We start from the raw sequence: 21,384 nt of genomic DNA on the forward strand, positions 1-21,384 counted from the left end.
TTGTTACAATCTAGATGTTTGATCTGCATTAGATAAGAGATTTTCAAATATTCTCCCCCACTACATACAATGTCTTTCTCTCTCTCTCTCTCTCTCTCTCTCTCTCTCTCTCTCTCTCTCTCTCTCTCTCTCTCTCTCTCTCTGTGTGTGTGTGTGTGTGTGTGTGTGTGTGTGTGTGTGTGTGTGTACACATGAGTGGTTGCATGTGCACTTGGGTGCACGTACATGTGAAGGTCCGGGGACAAACTCAGGCCCACTTATTTTTTGGGATAGAGTCTCTGACTCGCCTGGAACTCACCCTCACCGGGTAGGCCAGGCTGACAGACCAGCGAGCCCCAGGATCGTCTTGACTCCACTTCCATCACTAGGACCACAGTTGTGCCCACAGTCCGCAGCCTGTTTGTTCTTCCTCGGTCTTTCATCTTGCCCATTATTTATTTTATTTTATTTTGAGTTTCCATAGAGTCCCACCTACCCAAGATCATCTAACTCTGCTCTTGTCTTTCAGATTAAGACCCTCACCAGGTGGCCTTTGTTTTAGTAACTAAAGTCCCCTCTCACCCCCAGCCCGGCTCTGATGTTGTCATCTGACTCTGCTCTCAGACTCTTTCAAGAGTAGAATTTTGGTCACTTCAAGAAAACTAACGACCCCCGAGTACATTAGAAAATGAACATAGTTTCATTGTCTAGTCTTCTTTTTCTAGACCGAGCTCCTTGCCAGAGGTGGGTTCACCCCTGAGAAGTATTCGCCCCTTATTGTGACTTGAGATGCCAGGGGGAGGGCATAGGACAGAAGCAGCTGCTGGGCCTCTCCATCCCCAAAATGTCACCTGTGCCTGATGTGGGAACCCTGGCCCAGGGAGGACCATACGTGAGGATGACCTCCTCTATCCTCAACTTTGGCCCTGATGGGGAGGGGCCTACCCCCTGGCCAAGCTGTTGATGTTAGCTCAGTGTCTTTTTTAAACATTATTTATTTATTTATCTTTATTATTGGACACACACGCGCACACACACACACACACACACACACACACACACACACACACGCGCGCGCGCGCGCACGCCATGACTCAGAAGTAGAAGTAGGAGAGCAATTTTCAGGATCCAGGTCTCTCCTTCGATCCTGGGATCCGGGAATCAAATTCCTGCTGTGTGAGCCCACTTGCTCGCCCTTAGCTGGTACCTTTGTTATTTATCTTAACTCAGTGGAGAGCCAGAATAAGAACAGAATCTGCTTTAGAGAAAGTAAAGCCTGGTGTGGTGGCACAAGCTTGTAATCCTGGCATTTTATGGAGGTAGGAGCATGGAGAGTTCCAGGTCATCCTCACCTGTATAGGGCATTTGAGGCCAGCCCTCTATTCGAGAGAGAAAGAAGAGAGGGAGTCGGAACAATAAATTCAACCTTGCTTTTTTTTAGAGCTTTTGACTAGCATGCACAGGACTTTTTCTTGCGCTGATACTTCAGTACTTTAATGATATCAATTTGTCATCAGATTTAAATTTTAAAGTGTATGGAGTCTTTCCATCCCATAATACCTCAGCAGGCATGCATGGGCTGCACACATAGGCTGTGGGAGGGTTCTGCGTCATATGGGGCTCAAGGAGCTACTTCCTCATGGAATCTAGAGCAGCCGAGGCCCAGAGGTGTCCCCAGGGAGACCTGAGTGGGAATTTGGACTGTGTGGAGGAGGAAGGCAGAGACAAGAAAGAGACTCGCTCCCCAGGACTTCAGTGTGTTCTGGAAGGGGGGGTGGTTCAGCTTCCTTGTCTCTGATCCCAGGTGCTGACAGTGGACACTAAACTATGTTCCCCATAGTGGACACGAAATTATGTCCACCACAGTGGGTATGAATGTGGCCTCGGGCCGCCCTGCCCCACTCTGCCATGATGACTGATACCTCACTTCCAGGCATTGTCATAGGCTTACCCACAGCGGCTCAGCTGCCCTTCCACCTCGGCGCCCCAGGGTGGCAGCTCTTTGCGGACATCTGTTCTCAGCCAAGCAGCCCTAGGCCTTTGCCATTTGTCTGGGAGACCCTGTGTTGGCTTGCCTGGTCACTTTGGGACCTCTCTTCGGCCCCCCTCCCCAAAACTGAGCCTTGAAGTCAGGAATGGCCGGCTTCCTCCAGGGCTGGGGAGTGTGCACCCTCTCAGGCATGGGGTTCCGAATCTGGAGCTCTGCCGGTTTCAGCGATGCAGGTCTCTGACTCACCTGTCGACTCACAGGGTTGCCTCTCTGGGAAGGCCACGGTAGGGGTGCCCTGGCACAGTCCGGATTCCACAGCCCTATGACTGAGCACATGTCAAGAGTCCCCAGCTCTCAGCCACAGGCGAGGCCAGGAGCCAAGAGGTCTGAGATGAGTGTGTGCTTGTGGGCTATGGCTCCAGCCAAGGCACCCAGTGACCGCTGGAAGGGGGATAAGACGATCTGCCAGCCAGAACCCACTGGACAAAAAGGACCAGAGGGGGAAGCTTTGTCACTGTTCTGAAAAGAAGAGGCCCACACCCTCTTTACCCCAGGGCTAGTAGATGGGTCACTGCTTATGGAGACTTATGAGAAGACCAGCCCCCTGCCCCTCATCCTCTTCATCCCAGATGTAGAGAAGGAAGGGTACAAATCTCATAAGCTCTGATGAATAGTCTTCATATAGTTTAATGTTTATTCTCCCCTGATTCCCTGAAAAAAAACATTTTCAGGCACTCGTGTTTGTTTTGACATTGTTTGTTTGCAGACAGGATCTCATGTGGCCCTGAACTCACTGTGTACGTAGCCAAGGACAACCTTGAATCTTGGGCCCTCCTGCCTGTACCTCCTCAGTCTGAGATTACATGTGTGCACCACCACACCCTGTTTGTGTACTACAGGGGATCGAACTCAGGGCTTCATGTATGCCAGGCAAGCACTCTACCGACTGAGCCCCATCTCCAGCCCCCTGACGTTTGTTTCTACATGAAGTGACATTGTCAGAACACACACACAGCTAGGCTTGTCTGCCCTGCTGGCTGCAGCTATGTGGTCCCTGTCCAGCCTCCAGGGTCCCTAAGTGAACACCCCTGCCCCGAATACCAGCTGCTGCTTTGGGGCTTAGGTATTAGACATAGATGCCTCAGGGTAGCCAAAGTCTTGGCATCCTAGATGGCAGGTGAGAGCTTCACTTCTGTCCAGAGCTTGATCCTTATTGACCCATTGGGTTCTAAGGGATTCAAAACTCTCAAAATCCGTTCTTGCGTGTGTTTTCTAAGTCGGCGAGTCTGTGTTGGCCGTGGCTCAGAGTTCAACACACAACCGGTTCTTCAGTGCGCTGCTCTGTGACATGTCTTGACATCACTGCTCCCCTGAGTGAGTGTTCTCCAGTCTGAGTCAGAACACTGTAGCATCCTCCCCTCCCAGAGCCTCTTCAGCTACCTTCCAGAACTTTATACAGGATGTAGAAACATGTCATCTGACCATTCCCCCAAAATTTGTCACCACCAAGCCATTAATCCTCCAAAAATGCAAGGAGAACAACCTGCTACTGGTGAGTGAATATCCCTAGACACGCTGTTGGTGAGCGTATGCATGAGTGTACGTACGCAGGTGTGGGTGCCTATGTGTGCACCCACATGGTATGCTAGTGGCTATACCACCTAGATGCCTTTGGATAGCAAGTGACGCTCCTCTGTGGTGGGTGTATCACCCACGTGTCTGGACACTGATTACCAAGGAGCATGTGACGGGGTGACTGGTCCTGAGTCACACCAGGATCCTCCGCTGTGTTTGCCGGCTCCAGCTCCTTCTCCTTTGTTCCTAGTCTGGGGTCTCATGAAGACGCACAGTGGACAGCAGGTTCTGGGAAGGACGAAGTAGAGGATGGGCATGAGGCTTAGAGCACTCCCAGACCTCACTCAAGGCCCCCTTAGAGCCCATGGGAAGCTGCTGCCTGACACTGGAAGGTCAAAGGTCATTGAAGTTTCTCTTTCATGTTTTTCTCACAGAGAAAATGAGACTGCTTAAGGGCTCGTGATATGTTAGGAGTCTAGAAATTCCTTAGCACCCAAACTCACTTCTCCTTTCTCCGCCATCTCTGGCTGAGTGCTAGCATTTGTCTGAGGCCGGCTGTGAGGATGGGTTAGCTTCTTGTGGCTTCAACAGCAGTCACAAAATCAGAAACTCATGCACCAGACTTTGATCTTACCAAAGGGTTGGGCACCTGCTGGCTGTTCCGAGAGGCCAGAGGGGTGTCTCCCTGCCTTCCCTGGCTCCAGGTGGCCCCGTTGTCTTTCAAGTGTCCTGGCTTGTGTCTGTGTCATCACCGTTTCTCCTGCATGTGCTTCCCCTGTGACAAGGATGCCAATCGCCAGGTCAGGCCACACTAGACCACCGTGATCCCTTAACTTTCCTACCTCTGTGAAAGGCCTGATTTCCATGCAGCATCACCCAGACACCGGAAGTTAGAACAGAGACATATATTTTAAGGGACGTGGAATGCACAAAAGGGAGAGAAATGTAGCCGTTAACAGAGTTGGAGCGAATTTGGGGAAGGTGACAGATGCCGAAGACCCTAGGAATAAAGTTTGTTGAAAAACAAAAAAGAGGTAAAACTCGTTACCAAGTGAAGCAGGAAGTGTAATGGATGTGACTATCCGGTAGGAAGCTTCGTGTGCCTGTTAGTGCCGGCCCCAACAGTCGCGTGTGAACGTTGGCAGCTGGTATGTAGGTTAACCGCATAGACAACATCAGCTTGTGGGATAGTGGCCGTGGGGAGGCTTGCAGGTGTGCCTTACCCTCGGTAACACAGACTGTGAGCATCCACAGCCTTGGCCATGGCTCTCACCCATCTCATCCATGGCCAGTCAGACAGATGCTGCAGCTGGGTCCTCCAGAGATGAACCACCTGGCTGCTGTGGGATGTCAGCATCCTGCCACCCTGCCCCTGTATCACCACCCACCCAGAGCACATGCACATCCCTGTCACCACCAGTGGAGCACTGCAGGTCTGAACCTGACTTTAGGTTCACACATCAGTCGAGCCCATCTTCATTGCGTGCATCAAACTCGGTTCCCACTACCTACCAAGAGTCCTCGTGTGGGTGGGGTCGGGGAGTTCTAGGGACAGGAAATATCAGGTGATTTCCCAGCAGTCACTCAGACACAGCCAAGGACCCTGGAGCCCCACCTCTGCTTCTACAGTCCAGTTTGCTTCTCTAGACAGCACCCCATTCATCCTAAAGATAGGGTGCATGGGTGACTAGTTGGGGCACCTTTTGGAGGTGGAAGCAGTTCTTGGACTTGCTCTCTGGCCTCGAAGATGCAGCTCACCCTCACTGAGCAATGCTGGAGCAAGGGAACAGAAGACTAAGAAAGGGGAGCCAGACAATGCCATCCTCATCCCTACCCCACCCCCACCAAAAGATAAAAACACAGAGCCAAGCTAATCAGAGCAACAGGCACCAGGGGCTGGCGTGCCCGGGAGACATCCACCTCTATTTATTAGAGCAACAGTTTCTTAGTACCAGGCAAATTCTAAGCACTTTGTGTAAATGAATTCCGCTAATACTTACTTCTGAACACCATGCCAAGCAATACTAGCATCTCCTTTCTTTTATAGAAAAGGACACTGAGGCACAGAGAGGTCAAGTATATGCTCAAGGTAATATGGCTAATACACAAGTCAGTAGACACCTAGCATCTGACCCTAGGGCTTATTATCTCAGTCACTACCTACCCCCTGGTCCCCACCCCTTTGAGGAAAGAACGAGAGAGAGAGAGAGAGAGAGAGAGAGAGAGAGAGAGAGAGAGAGAGAGAGAGAGAGAGAGAGACTGTGCATCTGACATAGACTGAAGGCCCTTAGGACAGGAGGGGCTGAGCTGGGAGCACAGGAGCTGTGCCTTGGGGGCAGGTGGACAAGCACACAGACAGGGTCCTGGTGATGCTGGGTCTGGAAAGGGTGGCAATCTGTTCTCTCAGGTGCAGGAGTTTCCCTGCCCATAGGTGCTGTGGCTGTGAGGCGTCACCCAGAGTTGGCCCAGCACCAGCTAAGATGGGAATGCACAGGAGGGTCACCAGGGCGGCCCAGCAGGGCTATCATCGTGATGGACAAGGGCCCCAGAAGTGGCTGTAGGCTGGGGCAAGCCAGCCCAGGGATTCACTTTCTGAGGACTGCAGGGAGATAGGAAGGGGAGCAGGATTCAGTGCTACACAACCACCGGACTGGGTCTGGATTTGGTATGCTGCATGAATATGACACATTAAAATTAACCAATGAGATGATTACACATACGTAAAGAAACTTGTGAGTAAACTACAGACTAAACATTTAGAATCAAACACAAACGTTCAGAAGCCAAGCGTGGAGGCGAACTTCTATTATCTGGCACTTGGGAGGCAGAGGTGGGAGGGGTGGCCACAAGTTCAAGACCTGCCTACAAGTTCCGGACTAACCAGGCTGTATAGTGAAACACTGTCTCAAAATAACTCTTTAAAAAAGCAAGTAATGGTGCCCCTGCTTGTAATCACAGTGCTAGAGAGATGGAGTGGGGGGATCCCTAGGGCTTGCTGGCCTAATCGGCAGCCTTCCAGCCAACGGGAGACACTGTCTCAAAGAATGAGGTAGATGGTTCCTGAGAAAGGACACCCAAAGGTGACCTCTGGACCTTCACACACATACATGTACACCCACACAGACACACAAAATAAAATAGAACAATTAATATAATTAATTAATATAAGCGTGTATCAAGAGCTTCAACAGGATCGCAAAGAGCAGGCAGAGAAACCACCCTCCCCACCTCATCCTGTCATCCCCAGGGGTACCAGGCCACCTCGTCAGGGGCAACCCAACCCTCCCACAGTGGGCTTTTCCCACCTCACAGGAACACAAGGCATCTCTGAGTGTTAGCCTTGGTACTGTCCCCAGAGTCCTGATAAGCTCCTGACTAGCCTTACCTAGACTTCAAAGCTCTGGAAGCCATTTGAAATCCAAGAGTGCCCACACAGGCAACTCATCTGCCGACAGGAATTGCCTGGCCACTGTACTCTATCCAGGCTGACCCTGGCACCCTCTCTTGTGAAACCATCCCCTGGGACCCAGAGCACATGTGTGCGGTTAGGCAGAGCACTACCCCTGTGTTACCTCACCTGAGTCTGACCCTGAGCTGAGCCCCACCGTCCATTTGAAGACACTGCGTGAAGATCGTTTTCTTGCCGAAAGTGTATCTGCATGTGTCTAACTGCGTGTGTTGGGTGTTGTCTTTTTCCAGGATGGTGAGCTTCCCCGAGGAGAGGCTGAAAAAAAGAGAAGCCTGGGCAAACTTTCTCAAACAGCCTCGGAAGACAGTGACGTGTTCGGTATGTAGCGGCACAGAGGGGACGGCCCCCTGCCGTGCGTGGACTCATGCGTGGGCTGTGAGTCCACGCATTCTCGCCAGGGGATTCCCACCCTTCTCTCCGGGTTTTTTGTTATTGGTGTTGTTTCTGATTTGGTTTGGTTTTGTCTTCGTGTGTGTGTCTGTGTGTTGCCACATGTGACTACGAGCTTGCATGCGACACCAGGCATGTGTGGAGGTTGGGACAGCCTCACCCCACCACCTCATGTGAAACAGGATATCTTGTTCACCACTGCATGCATGCCCCAGGATAACTGTCTATGAGCTTCCAGAGGGCCGACCCCGCCTCCATCCCCTTCTCTTGGCACTAGAATTACAGGTGTGCACTATTGCGTGTGGTTTTACATGGATCTAGGGATCCAAACTCAGGTCCCCACATTTGTGCAGCAAGTCCTTTACCCATGGGACTATCTCCCCAACCTCCATCTTCATTTTTAAACATCTGTGCAGTGGTGTGGAGAACAGGCCTCCTCACCGCCCTCCTGCAGACCCCTCTTCCATGTGACCCGGGATTCCGTTTTATTTGTGTTCAGGTTTGCTCTCTATAGCCCTAAGTCTCTCTCTCTCTCTCTCTCTCTCTCTCTCTCTCTCTCTCTCTCTCTCTCTCTCTCTCTCTCTCTCTCTCTCTGCCAGCCGGTGGGGACATCAGCAAGTCCCCACAATGTCATAACAAGGAAGTAAGCTTGCCAAAGCCTGTGCACTGCTGTCCTTGGGCTGGCTGCAGACGGTGACTCAGCTGATGTTGGGAATAACTGTGGTCTGTGAAATGCTACCTTCCTGTTGCCTCGTGAATACACATCGCCCTGCATGTGGGTTTTCTGTTTCTTCCTAATTCTCAGAGGGGACAAACACCCTCATCTGATTTGTGTGGAATGTGGTTGAGTTATTGCTTCCATGACTTCCCTCCGATGCGGGCTCCCGCAGCAGCTGGCCCGTGCCAAGGGACACTGCTGTCTTCTTTGGGAGACGGGGGAAGGGGAGTGTGGCCCAGAAGAAGCCAAGTGCTAAGAGCCCACTGTCCCAGAGGCAACAGCAGCCAGGCCCCTGCAGGGATCATAGCCCCGGCCATGCAGCCTCGGTTTCAGGCTGGGATACTCCCTGTGCTGGCCCCCACTTGCTGATGCAAAGGCCTTTCTTCACACTTCCCCCACCAGGCAGTGCCATCTACCCTGGTGTTTTGTTATTGCTCGTTTTGATTAACTTGGTTTCTTCAACATTCCGTCCTTCTGTGCTTTGTCTTTCTTGAGCAAACACCATGTTTGAAGAGTGTCTGGGAACAATGCGACCCTAAGACTGAAAACCGTGTCTATGAGGTAGAAGTGTGGCAGGTGCAGGCCAGCAGGGGCCGGGCTTTCCCGATTTCTTTAGCTGTGTCCATTTCCACAGGAATTTCTTGGGGTCATTCCTGTCTTTAGGAACTGGGGTGTTCATTTTTTTAGTAGCTCCTGGGGCCTGGGCAGAGGGAAGAGTAGAAGACATGTAGTGTGGGTACATGATGGCAAGATGCGCAATTTAAAATATTCAGGGCGAGGCACGGTACAGAACACAGTATCAGCCTGCACGATGCTTAGGGTTTCTTTACTTGTGTTTTCCAAGTATGGACACAGAACTAGTGCACATCTGTACACACAGAGGCACATCAGAGGTCCCAAAGAGGGCGCAAAGTGTGTATGCCTGGCCTTACATTCTCTTTAAGCAAGTGTCATTTTTAGTATTAGTTTTGCTAGGGATTGAGTTCAGGAGTTGAATGCATGCTAGGTGAGTGCTTTACCACTGAGCTGTGGATCTAGTCCTAGTTAATTGCTTTTCAGCTTATTTATAATCATAGTAAATCACACACACCATCATGTGTGTGTGTATGTGTGTATACACACACAAAAAATGTATGTAACACATGAACTATATGCTATAAAGGCCTCTGTGAGTCCCCTCTGTGAATTGTGTGAATGCAGATTCCTGAAGCTGTGAGGTGGCCTGGGGGACAGTTTCCTGGCTAGAAGGTGGGAGCCAATGGCAATGCAGAAGTGACGGGTCCCTCCACAGTGACCTGGGACAGGAGTGCCTGCGGCATGAAGGCTGTTGGCGGCTCCCACACGGCAGCCTGCAGTAGGATCCGAGTCACCCTCACGCACGCACGCACGCACGCACGCACGCACGCACGCACACACGCACGCACAGCTCACTCTGATCCTGCGTGAGTCAGAGCCCAAGGGCGTGTGAGGATCCTGCCGCCTTGGATGTGCTAGGCTCTCACAATCCTGAGTCAGGAGGCCGGGAGGGTTTGTGTACCCTGGGTCCTCAGCCATCCCGAGTGACGCAGACGAGGACCTACCTGGTGAGCGGCTGAGCCTCTACCCTTGAACTTGATAACCTTGCCTGCTGCCTTTCTCTGGCATCTGCGGAAACTCCAGGCTAAAGATGAAAGAGGACAGATGGAGAAAGAAAGCACAGATGACCTTGGCTGGGTTTTTTGTTTGTCTATTTGGGACTTTTGTTTTCATTGTGGTATTGTGGTGCGTGTGTGGGGGGGGGGGGGTGTAGGTCAGGTGTGTGGGGGGGTGTAGGTCAGGTGTGTGTATGTGTGGGGGGAGGGTGTAGGTCAGGTGTGTGTGTATGGTATAGGTCAGGTGTGTGTGTGGTGTAGGTCAGGTGTGTGGTGTAGGTTAGGTGTGTGTGTGTTGTGTGTGTCCTGGCAGATGTCAGAGGAGGGCAACCTTTTGGAAGTTGACTCTCTTTTCCAACACATGGGCCCCAGGGATCTAGCTCATGTTGTCAGGCTTAGCATCCATTGACTGTGACCAATTGAGCCATCCCTTAGAGGAGAATTCTTTATAAACTGATGGTGGTGCAGACGAGGCTCCCAATGAAACCAGCCCCCTCCACTTCATAAGCACTTCTCTAACTGCCCAGTAGACAGGAAAGCAAGCCCTTATGTTTTGTGAACCATGGGCATCTTTATGCTCTCAGAGAACATTTCATTTTTTACATCAGAAGAACAGGTAAAGGATGTAGAAGATAGTGAAACCTATCTCACTAGCAGGACACACACCGAGGATATTGGACATCGTGGTGGGGTGGGGTATATTTCCATTAAGAAAGAGCCCCTGGATGGGATGAACTGGACACCATGGAGAAGTTGGCAGGCAGGGTTGACTAGGCACACACTCTACACCTGATAGCTCTAAGCTGCAAACTAAGTCAGTCAACTGAATCCAGACACACTTCCTGTGGGCCTTTTCCAGGCCAGAGGCACTCCTTGGTTAAGCAGCAGTGTGTAAGCCTTGAGACTTTATGGTAATGGGTAAAATACCACTGAAAGGTTGCTTCAGTCTCAAGGGAGTGTCAGCAGGCACAATGCTAACTCTCTCTCCCTGTCTTCTTCCTCTGACAGCATTGTGGTTACACCTCAGGCCTGGTTGCCTGGCTACCCAGGAGGAAGGAAATGTTGCAGGGCACAGTAGCCTAGGGAACTAGGTTGTCCCCAGTTTAAGGAACCAGGCTATTTTTCAACCGGCCAGTTTTTAAACTTTGTTGAGCGACACACCCACACACATGTCACATACCATCCTGTCATTTGAAGGCCATGGAGAAGAAAGGCCACATGCCCCCATCCGCTTCCTACCAAGCTCTCAAAACAGGGCTGCTACTGGGCAGGCCCTCCCTGAAATGAGCAGTTTCAACATCCATAATTTACTCTAGCTATGTGTAACAGTCACCAGAAGAGGGCTCCACTGCTCTGTAGGAGTGACTGGTCCCAGACTGACTGGGGCCAAGGGTACAGCTTGACATGTGCACCAGCTGCCCAAGCTTGATAGGTGACATGGGCAAGGATAGCTTAATCACCGGGTCACACTCCCTTCCACAACTGCCCTTATCATTTCACGCGTGTGTCAGAGACACACACAGGTGAGGTCCAATCCTACTGAAAGTTACAAGGATGTTCAGGTGATGGACATGGACCTGCATGTGTTCAGTGTTGAAGGAAAACACATTCATCAGAGATGTTTACATGCACCTGTCTCTCCATTTCCCATAGCGTGAGTCAGCCTACAGTAAGGGGGCACACTGGAATCAATGGGTTATCGGAGACTCTGATGCAGCTGTGGCCATCGTGACTGCTGTGGCAGAGTGTCCCCTTTAAGTGTGAGATTTGGCCACCCGCACGGGCAGTGGCACCTTGTGTCACACGGGATGTGGTAGAGCTGTATGATTTTTTGCCCATCTGCTTCTTAGACTCCTCAAATGTGAGGCAGGGTCAGGCCACCCTGTGAATGGTGAAGTGTCCTCATGTGCCCAGGCAGGAGGAGGTGGCTATCAGCTCCTATTTATATATGTTTATTTAGGTGTTTAATGTTTTTAGTTTTATTTAATTTATGCATATGGGTGTTTGCCTGCATGGGTGGATTTGCACCATGTGCGCGTGCCTGGTGCCTGAGGAGGTCAGAGGAGGACCCAGGATCCCCTGGAACTGGAGTTATGGGTAGTTGTGAGCCACTATGTGAGTGCTGGGAACCAAACTTGGGTCCTCTACAAGAGCAACAAGTGCTCTTAACTGCTGGGCTATCTTTCCAGCCTCATTTACTTGGTTTTTAAGACAAGATCTTCCTCTGTTGCCCAAGAACTCGCTACAACCCTCCAGCTTGATCCTCCTGAGCCCTGTGCTCACTGGTGTGTGCCTTACAGCCATGTCAGTTCTTATAATTACAAAGAGTTTTACACAGACATTTTAAATGATGCCAAGTTGTGCTGAATGAATGCTAAGAATTTTCCAGCTTAGATTTTTACCTGAGATGACAATTACATGGTGGTCATTGTCCACAAAATGTCGTGTCAAATGGCTTCTTTATTGGGATAACTATCAGTCAAAGCCTTTGCCTTCAGTCAACAGACTGTATCTGACCCACGGACAGAACTGGACCTTGCTGAGCTAGGGAGTGGATGGGTGTCTCAAGGCACAGGGATGCAGGTCCCATGCTGGGAAAAACGAGAGATAGGTAGTCAGTGCTCCCAGATGCTGAAGCTCCCTCATCCCCTGTCCCACTAGGGATGGGCGATGAGTCCCAGGAAAAGGACAAGAGAGTGTTGTCTAGGGACAGAGAGGCTTCCTCTGGTTCACTTGTCAGCTTACACTCTCCTCGGACGTTTCCATTTTCCTTCTGTTAAAGAGGTGTCCATTTCCATCCCAACACTGAGAGGGGCCGCGAGGGAGCAGGTGGCAATCTGGATGTTTGAAGCACCCCTGTAATCCCAGTACTCAGGAAGTTGAGGCAGTAAGACCTTGCTGACAAACAGACCCAGAGGGCAGCCATGTCGATGCTGTTGCAGGTCTGTTAGCATTTCTGCTGATCTCCATCACCCATGACTAGGAAGAAGTGCCCATTTGTGAGTGATCCGAATGCCAGAGAAGAACTGAATGACTTTCGGTGCTAGTACCTCATTAGTCACTGGCCCCTAGAATGTCCTAGTAAAAGTGTCATTTATGAAGAATGCCGTGAATGTGGCTTGGAATGTTGTAGATATGTCTCGGCGTGATCTGAGTTCAGATCCATCTACTTTCACCACACCCGTCATTAAGTCCCCTCTGAGCAATTTGAATGTGCCTGCAATATTCTAGGGTGGGGCCAAAGGGGTCAGGGGTGAGAGGAAGCAGTAGAGCGATGGAGGGGACATTTTTAACCCACGTTGACACATGAAAAGCAGAGCTGGTTTTTGCTGTTGTTGTTGCTTTTGAAGTACCAGATGAGCATTCTGCTGTAGAGAGACCACCTCAGCGGAAGGATGCAGAGAAGCTAGGAGACTTGCAAAAACAGCTGGGAAGAGAGGGACCGTGCTTCATCCAGAGCTCTAGCTGAAAGAACAGGACAGGAGATGAGGAGGAGAAAAGTCTCCCTCCACACTTAACCTCCATTTCTGAGATGGAGTCCCAAGGTGTTCTCCAGCACAGCCCCACCCCCACCCCCAATGTCTTATTTCACTCAGCTTCTTCATTTGCCTGCTTAGTGAGGACCCATGGAGCTGCATTTGCAGGAGTGAGGTCTCCCTTCTTGCAGGGGTGTGGCCTTCAGCCTCCTGCCCTACGCTGAGCTCTTGGTTTGGGGCATGCGCTATTTTAACTGACTGATAAGTAGAGTCTTGGTGTTGGTGTGGACTTGCCCAGAACTTCCCAGGACCCAAGTGTGCACTCTATATCTAGGATTTTCATTCTTTATTTCCCCCACACACACACACACACACACTAAAATACAAATACTACTGCATTTATTTTATTTCTTTACATACATACACGTATACATATATATATATATATATATACTTAATTCATAAAATATAATTAAGGAATATAAATTAATTGATGGGTTAGAGGATACTCCAACTATCTGATAGAACTATCCCTTGTTCAGTGTGCTGATCTTTTTTACCACTGACTTTTTATGGGGCTCCTGATTAGTACCTTTTGAAAACCACTTGCTCTCCTATGTGGTCGCACTTGAGAGTTTAGAATTCCAGCCTCTCTGGAAACAGCAAAGATTGGGGAAATAGCTGGTTTCTGATGTAACTGCACTTGCCTGGTGTCCAGGACCACGGTCTCCAGGATCTTATCAGAGTGGCCTGCTCAGCCCTCTAGGCCTTTGAGTTTGTGACCCAGACTTTAATCTTTTAAGAGATTCCCATGACCTTTACCATCCAGTGACTTCAGGCTCATGATGTCAGGCTCATCCACAGTTTAATCGCTTAGATGATAATATTTCTCCTGCTCTTGACTAGCTCAGCTAAATCCCACCCCAGCCCCATTACAAAAAGAAGCACTAGGAAAACCAGCCAGGAAGGCCAGTGAAGCAGCATGGAAACCCAGCAGGACAGACAGCACCCCAGCAGGTCTGTGTGTAACACGCAGGGCAAATGATGAATGAGCATCCTCCTCTTCCTCCTGAACACAGCCTCGGGTACCCATGAGGCAAAGACCAGCATTCTTCTACCAGCATCCATTCAGTGCCCTCCTCAAAGCTCCGTTTCCCAGGTTAGAAGGGCAGTCACGATAGGACAAGTGAGCTATGCCCAACAGACACGTGACCAATGGGCGTGGGCACCCCCACTCCTGTGTCCTTGCCGTTTGCAGCCCACCTGGCCCCTCCTCGGCTTATGGCCTGTGTGTGCCCTTTCGCAGAAGATGCGCCATCATTCTTGGCACCTCTAACATCTTGAGGTCTCTATTGTGTCCCTCGGTCTACCCTCACACTTATGGCTCGTGCTTTCAGGGGACCCCCATGGAGATCCTGATCCTGCCACACATGGTCTGGCCTCCTGGACTTTTCTTTGAAAAGTCTCCGTGGCCCTATAGCTCCTGCGTTCTGCATGGCTGTAAAACCAGCCCAGTGCGGATGCTGCCGAAGTCTGTCTGCAGTCCAAGCAGTAGCCAGGCCTGCTTTGACGGAAGCTCAACTGTAGAAAGTGGCCCGAGTGTGCCTGAACGTGCGTGAACGCACCCCTAGAGGGCACTGTACAAGCAGGCTAACCCCCTCCTTAACACTCTCTGGCTTCCAGGAGGGGACCCTGCAAGTCTCTGCTCAGTGTCCCCTTCTCGAGGACCTGTCATGGACTGAGACAGCTGAGCCACACCAACCTGTCATAGGAACTCCAAAATATTAGAGGCTCAAACCCCCAGCTGCTTTTGTGTTTCAGCTCGGAGGGCAGAACAGGGAGTGTCCGGGAAGAGACAGGAAGGATGGCACTCCAGCTGGATGTGTGCCAACCGAAGTGGCACTCATCACTTCCTTCCAGGTCTTCTGACCAGAAGCGTCAGGCAAGCCCTCCTCCATACGAGGCACCGATGAAGGAGAAGGGCACAGAGAGGGGTCATTGTCTCCCACCCCCGTGGTCACTGTCTCTAATTTATTTAGTTGTTGCTTGGTCCCTGCCTGATAGGTGAGCCCATGGGAGACGTTTGTCAGTCTGTTCACTACTAAATCTCAGAAGAGGGTGTGGGTCTTAAGGATAGCTTTTTCTTTCTGTTTTGGGGTTTTGTTTTTTTATTTTTTCTAATTGAATTGGGTTTTGGGTTTGGAGTTTGCTGTTATTGTTTTAGTTTGGTTTGGTTTTTTTGTTTGTTTTATTTTGTTTGGGGGCTTTTTAATGGAGTTCCTCTGTAGCCCTGGGTGTCCTGGAACTCACTATGCAGACCAGACTGGCCTCAGACTCACAGAAATCAGCCCACCTTTGTTTCCCGGGCACTGAGATTAAAGGCGTGCACCACTATACCCAGCTAGGAGCAGCTTTTTCAATACTGAGAACGTGATGGGGGAACACAGGTCTCCCCTCTTTCCTCTGACAGACACCTCCTCTCTCAGACACCTCCTCTCCTGGGCACAGCTTCTGCAGACCTCTGAAGTCCCCCCAAATTCCCCATCCTCTACTTCTTAGGGCTGGGCTGTTGTGTGCACATGTGTGGTGTGTGTATGTGTGGTGAGTGCATACCAGTGTGTATGTGTGTTTGGCAGGTACATATAGGTGTGTGCATGTGTGCAGCATGTGCATACAGGGGTGGTGTGTGTGTGTGTGTGTGTGTGTGTGTGTGTGTGTGTGTACTGTGTGTGTGTGTGTGTGTGTGTGTGTGTGTGTGTGTAGGACCCCTTCCACCAAGGCCGAGCTGCCTCTACGATGGGAACTCATGTGAAGGACAGCAAAGTGTGTGGGTGAAACTGTCCAGGGACACTGTCCTTTCCCATTTGTTAAAGCACTTCTCATGGGGAGCTGAAATTCTCCAGAACAGGGTGGTAGCTGTGAGCCTAGCAGAGCCATTCCGTGCAGGAGGAGAGCGCTGAGTAACAATTCCAGGGAGCCCACGGCTGTGCAGGTTGACCCCCCAGAACAGCCTGTGCCTAAAAGGCTCCGATGCCCTGCTCCCCGAGAGCCCCACCTTAGAAATGCCTCAGAGTCACTTAGGGTCAGCAGAGCCACAATAGGACAGCGAGCAGACAGTGAGACAAAGGGGGTACAGTCTCCCGAGGCACAAATAGCAGATGTGATGGGCTTTGGCCAGTTGGGGAGCAGTGTGCCTCCTTGCCTGAGGCCCAGGAATGCTGAGAGTCTTCCCTGCTGGAGGGCCCATCAGAGACATCGTGTGCCCACCATGATCCCTTGGAGTATTTTAAGCATCTTAGGTCAGATCGCAATTCAAAAGCACCTCCATTTGGTCTTCACCAGTAAAGGAATTGTTTCACGTTTTGTCAAACCCTTGTCTGAATTTGTCACTGGACTTGGGGGCTCCAGTGTCCTCTAGAAAGGTCCTTACTCTTCAAGGACCTGAGGTCTCCTGTGGAGTTGACATACTCAGGAAGGTCCTTCTCCTTGGTGAAGCCGTGGATCACGCTTTTCCAGTTAACTTCCTCGTACAAATGCCCTGTGTGTGGGCCACCACCGGCATGAGAGCCACGATGTCCCTGGTTTCCCAGAAGGATCCTTAAGGAAGTCGCTTCTCTCAAGGGCACTTCCAAGTCAACATCTTGCATGTGTTAGAAATAAGTATCAAGAAGGAAAACACGTGCCTTGCCGTCCTGGGATTCAGCGAGCATTCCTCGCTTCCCTCCCACTCCCTCTGTCCGATTTCACCCCAAAGCCCATCACACTCCCCCCTGGAGCTCCCACATTTCCTCGAAATCACCTATCTGCTGCTGCCAGTTAAATGCCACATATTTGGCGCTGTTGGTAATTATCACTCCCAATCTCCCTGCCCTGTATGTGGACCTAGAGACAGCTCCAGCAACTTAGCAACTAAGCCACTAAGCCACACTACCCAGGGCACATCCTGTCTCTCTCGCATCTGCATATCTGCCAAGGAGGTTTGTTGGGCATCCCAGCAGGTGACCTCCTGTTAACTATGTAATGTTAACTGAGCCAGGTCAACAGTGGCAGGCGGACTATTAGCCATTTCTACAGAGCTCACTATGATAGGTTGGAGATGCTGGTGTCTCTGCCAGCAAGTGAAGCCAGGGCAACTTGCTGTGACTTATGGTCATTAGAATCAGAATGGACCATGATTGGCTCCTTCTATCCTGACCGCTGTTATTCATGGCTGCTGTACGGGTGCTCACAAACTAAGTACAGCTTAACTAAGAAAGCACTCCATCTCTCTCCCCAGCTTGGGGAATCTTATTTATCTTCCCTAAAGCTTTCCTCTAGCTAAAAACTTTTCATTGAAATTCATTGAAATGAACAGAATACGCCTTCGTGTCCCATTCTTTTTTCCTGTCATCTTCATTCAGATCTGAACATACTGTAGGCAATCTTAGCAAGGATTCCTCCCAGACCTGTTTTGTTGCTAGAACAAGTGTGGCAAGCACTTTCCTGGGGGTCTTTGAGATGACTGACATTAATATAATAAATCTATAATGGTTTCCTGCCCCCAAAGGAATCCTATTAAGGACAATGTCATCTCGTTCCTAAAGAGAGTGCAGTTCCCACCCCAGTGAGGCAGGATTTGGCACACACTCCCACCTCCAGCTCCACTGGCTGTCACCGAGAGACTCACACTCAAGGCTCAGAGACCTCACTGCCAGGAGGTCACTTGTCTGTCCTGACACTGGCCTTTAACCAGCCCTGGGAAGGTCAGCCGCAACAGTGGCAGCAGCCGGGAGGCTCCATAGCGACCCCCTCTGGTGATTCCTGAGTAGCTAACGGCAGAAGGACTTTGAAATTTTCTGTGTGGTTAAGAGAAGAAGAGATGCCTTCCAAGGCATCGGTTGGTGGCCTGGGCTTCTGTATTTTGTCATTCTACGGATGTGGCTGAAAGAAAAACTGCAACAGAGTGGATGTCATCTGGCTTTTCCTCTGGAGCAATGGGGGGGGGGGGGGGGGGGGCGGGGTCTGCCCAGTTGTTGAAGGGATGCAGGCATGCAGGGATGCTATCATATTTTCAAAGTCTCTCTCCCTCCCTCCCTCCCCCTCTGTGAGTGTGTGTGCATATATATACACACACCTATGTGTGCATGCTTCTACATATTTACCCAAGATCACTTAGAGATAGGGGGCTTCCCATGGTCTTCAACAAAGAGCCTGCAAAAAAGTGGGAGGCCCCAGTGCATCCGCTGTGAGCATCCTGACCATGACCACAGACACCCAGAGGGAAACATGTGAGGGAACTCAAATCACTTGGCCACACTCATGGCCACAGGCCCAGGTCCTTTTCAAAAGCTTGGACATCTGGAACAGTCAGCAGCAGCCTTTGGCTCATAAACAGATGTCTGTGTGGATCTGGTACCAAGTTGATGCTGCTTGGTCAAATTAGACACTCCACTTCCTCAGCTGTCCTGTGTAGTGCAGACGTCAGGTCACCATCAGAGGCTCTTCCTTTGTCAGGGGAGAGGGAGGGGAGCTATAGCTGCCCTGGGCTTCAGTGTGCCAGGCAGGGCAGCGCACATGTACAATATAACAATCTTTCAGAATCTGGACAGTCTTCAGTGTTCACTGCCCCCAAATCTTTCTCCTTTTCCCTTCCTTTCTTTCTTGTTTTGTTTTGTTGAGACACAGTGTAGCTATGTAGATCAGACTCACCTCAAGCTCCTGTGTTCCTCCTGCCTCTGCCTCCTGCACAGAGATGGCAGGCCTGTGCCAGTGCATCTGGCTTCTTTTTTCTGCAACTGTCTTCTCAGCAGCAAGATCCGGGGGTAAGGGTAGGGGTGTCTTTGTCCCATGTCCCAGTGAGTCAGGTATTCATTAGTTGGGGGGGTTTCCAGGAGATGGTCAGGATATTCAGACCAGAAACTTCTTGAAGTCAAGAGATGAACAAGGATGTGAGAGGGATGTTGCCCAGGAAAACCCTGTAACATTTACTGTTCGGTTTGTTGCTCTTTGATGAACTTTCCACGTAGCCCCACATTAAACAGTGCTAGTTTCCATGGCATCCCCACACTTTACTTAGGGAGTTTGGGGTGGTTACTAGTTCCCCGGTGACGAATGCAGAAGTACATTACATGTGACTAGCAGTCGTGACCCCTAAGGACAGACTTACAGCTGCACCTTCCTCTCCTTTTAGTCCAAGCAGAGCAGCTGCAAAGAGGCAGAGCATCCTTTCAAACCACCAAGGCGTGTCTTATCATTCTCTCAAGCCACCCCAGGAACCTTTCAACTATTTGTGTCAGAATGTGGGGAGAAATTGAAACTGGGGTCTGGGAAGATGGCTCGGTTGGTAAAGCGCTTGCCTCATGAGGATGGGGACCTCAGGTCCATCCCCAGAACATGTGCTGAGAACAGTTGGGCACAGTGGTATGTGCTCGTAATCCTGGTGCTGGGGAGAGAAAGACAGGTGGGTCCCTGAGGCTCCCTGGCTGGCAAGACCAGCCTACCTGGTGACCTCCAGGCCAGCGAAAGACTGTTTCCAAAAATGGAAGAAAGCGCTGAGGACCAGTTGTCCACTGGTTTCCATATGGATGTACACACAGGTGCACACACAGGTGCATATACAAGTGGACACACAAGTGCACACACAGGTGCATATACAAGTGGACACACAGCTGCACACACAGGTGGATACACAGGTGTACACACAGCTGCATACACAGGTGCACATACAGGTGCATATACAAGTGGACACAAAGGTGCACACACAGGTGTACACACAGCTGCACACACAGGTGCACACACAGGTGGATATGCAGCGGCATACACAGGTGCACACACAGGTAGACACACAGATGCACACACAGGTCCACACACAGGTCCACACACAGGTGCACACACAGGTAGACACACAGATGCACACACAGGTGCATACACAAGTGGACACACAGCACAAATGGCTTTCCTGGTGAAGTGATGCAGGCTGGGGGAAAATGTAGCTATGAGCTGCTCACACAACTGTCTCACACAGCCTCCATCTTCATTATATGTTGAGAAAAGACTTCCTTTTATTGTTCTGAAATAAAGCATATTCATTCTACAGATACTTCTAGAATGGCTCGTTTGTGACAGCTGTCATCCTCCCTACCAGCATAGAGGTTATCTTTCTCCTGGGTTCAGATGCTGGCTCCACTGAATAAATATGAACAGAATGTTTTACTGCTGATCCCACAAGCCTCCCGTTTTATAGCAGTAAAATAGAGATAGTAGTGTCCACAAGGCAGGAACCATCTGTTAGCCAGATTCTCACACTCTCCCTCTTCTTCCAGATGGCCATTTCTTCCACCTCTGCCTCCTTGATTGTGAATCTAACCACTTCCTGTAACAGTGTTCCTGTTTTTAAGTCTCTGAGTAACCCTCAGACCTCCCCCAGGGTACTGCAGAAACATGAAGCAAGCAGCTTCTCGGGGCTTCAGGTTGGAGGCGCATCAGGGACCTGTCAAGGGCCTGGGGAGCAGCAGTGCCTTGGATTACCCTGAAGCTGCCCATCTGCCTGGCCCTTCCCAGGACTGGTCAGTGGCCAGAGTTCAGAATGTTAATCTATTTCTAGCTTTTTGGTTAATGGCTGTTGATGAGGTGTAATTTGGGAACAGAACTTTCCTCTGAAGATGCAGAGGTCTGATCTTTTTACTGTGTAGCATGTGCATGACTCACGAGATGTTCGAAGGACACACACAGTCTCTGGCATGTTTAAAATATTAAGTACGCCTGTGGTTCTGCAAGTTGCCACAGACCCTGTTTATACGCATCCTCTTTTATGTTCTGATTTATTTCCTGCTTGCTGAAATGGTCAACTGAAGCCACAGAACAGTGAAATGGAAACTTAATTGCTATTATTTTTCGAGCACTCTGTCTCCCCAGCGAGAGTGCTTGGACCTTTACAGTCACTGTCCGCTTCCCACGCCAGCTTCAGCCACGGCAGCCACGAAGCTGCCTTCTGTGCTGGAGAATTTGTGTGGTCTGCACAACTGTGTAAATGGTCTGTGCATGTGTGGTCTTAAGTGACCATAGTCTTCAGGCGGCATGCTGTCCTGGGGGTCATCTGTACTCTGTTCTTTTTCTTGGCTGAATAGTTTCCTGTTGTGCAGCTAGACACCCATGAGCGCAGGGACATTTCCACCCTG

At 50.4% G+C, this 21,384-nt stretch overlaps 1 protein-coding gene and 1 long non-coding RNA gene across 3 annotated transcripts in view; one reads left to right on the top strand and one right to left on the bottom strand.

Moving 5' to 3' along the window:
* Mbp (myelin basic protein) overlaps positions 1-21,384 on the top strand; it is a 112,474-nt gene that overhangs the window by 39,197 nt on the left and 51,893 nt on the right. For both annotated transcript variants that reach the window (XM_059246773.1, XM_059246772.1), the window contains exon 3: positions 7,244-7,331. In XM_059246773.1, the coding sequence (XP_059102756.1) occupies positions 7,244-7,331 (88 nt within the window). The remainder of the gene's footprint in view (positions 1-7,243; positions 7,332-21,384) is intronic.
* On the bottom strand, positions 2,637-7,030 carry LOC131896185 (uncharacterized). Its single transcript, XR_009375375.1, has 3 exons — positions 6,930-7,030; positions 4,048-4,319; positions 2,637-3,832 (listed from the first exon to the last, which is right to left on the bottom strand). It is a non-coding gene; the product is annotated as an uncharacterized LOC131896185 (long non-coding RNA).

This window comes from Peromyscus eremicus, chromosome 19, assembly GCF_949786415.1.
Source record: "Peromyscus eremicus chromosome 19, PerEre_H2_v1, whole genome shotgun sequence".
NCBI classification, from domain to species: domain Eukaryota; kingdom Metazoa; phylum Chordata; class Mammalia; order Rodentia; family Cricetidae; genus Peromyscus; species Peromyscus eremicus.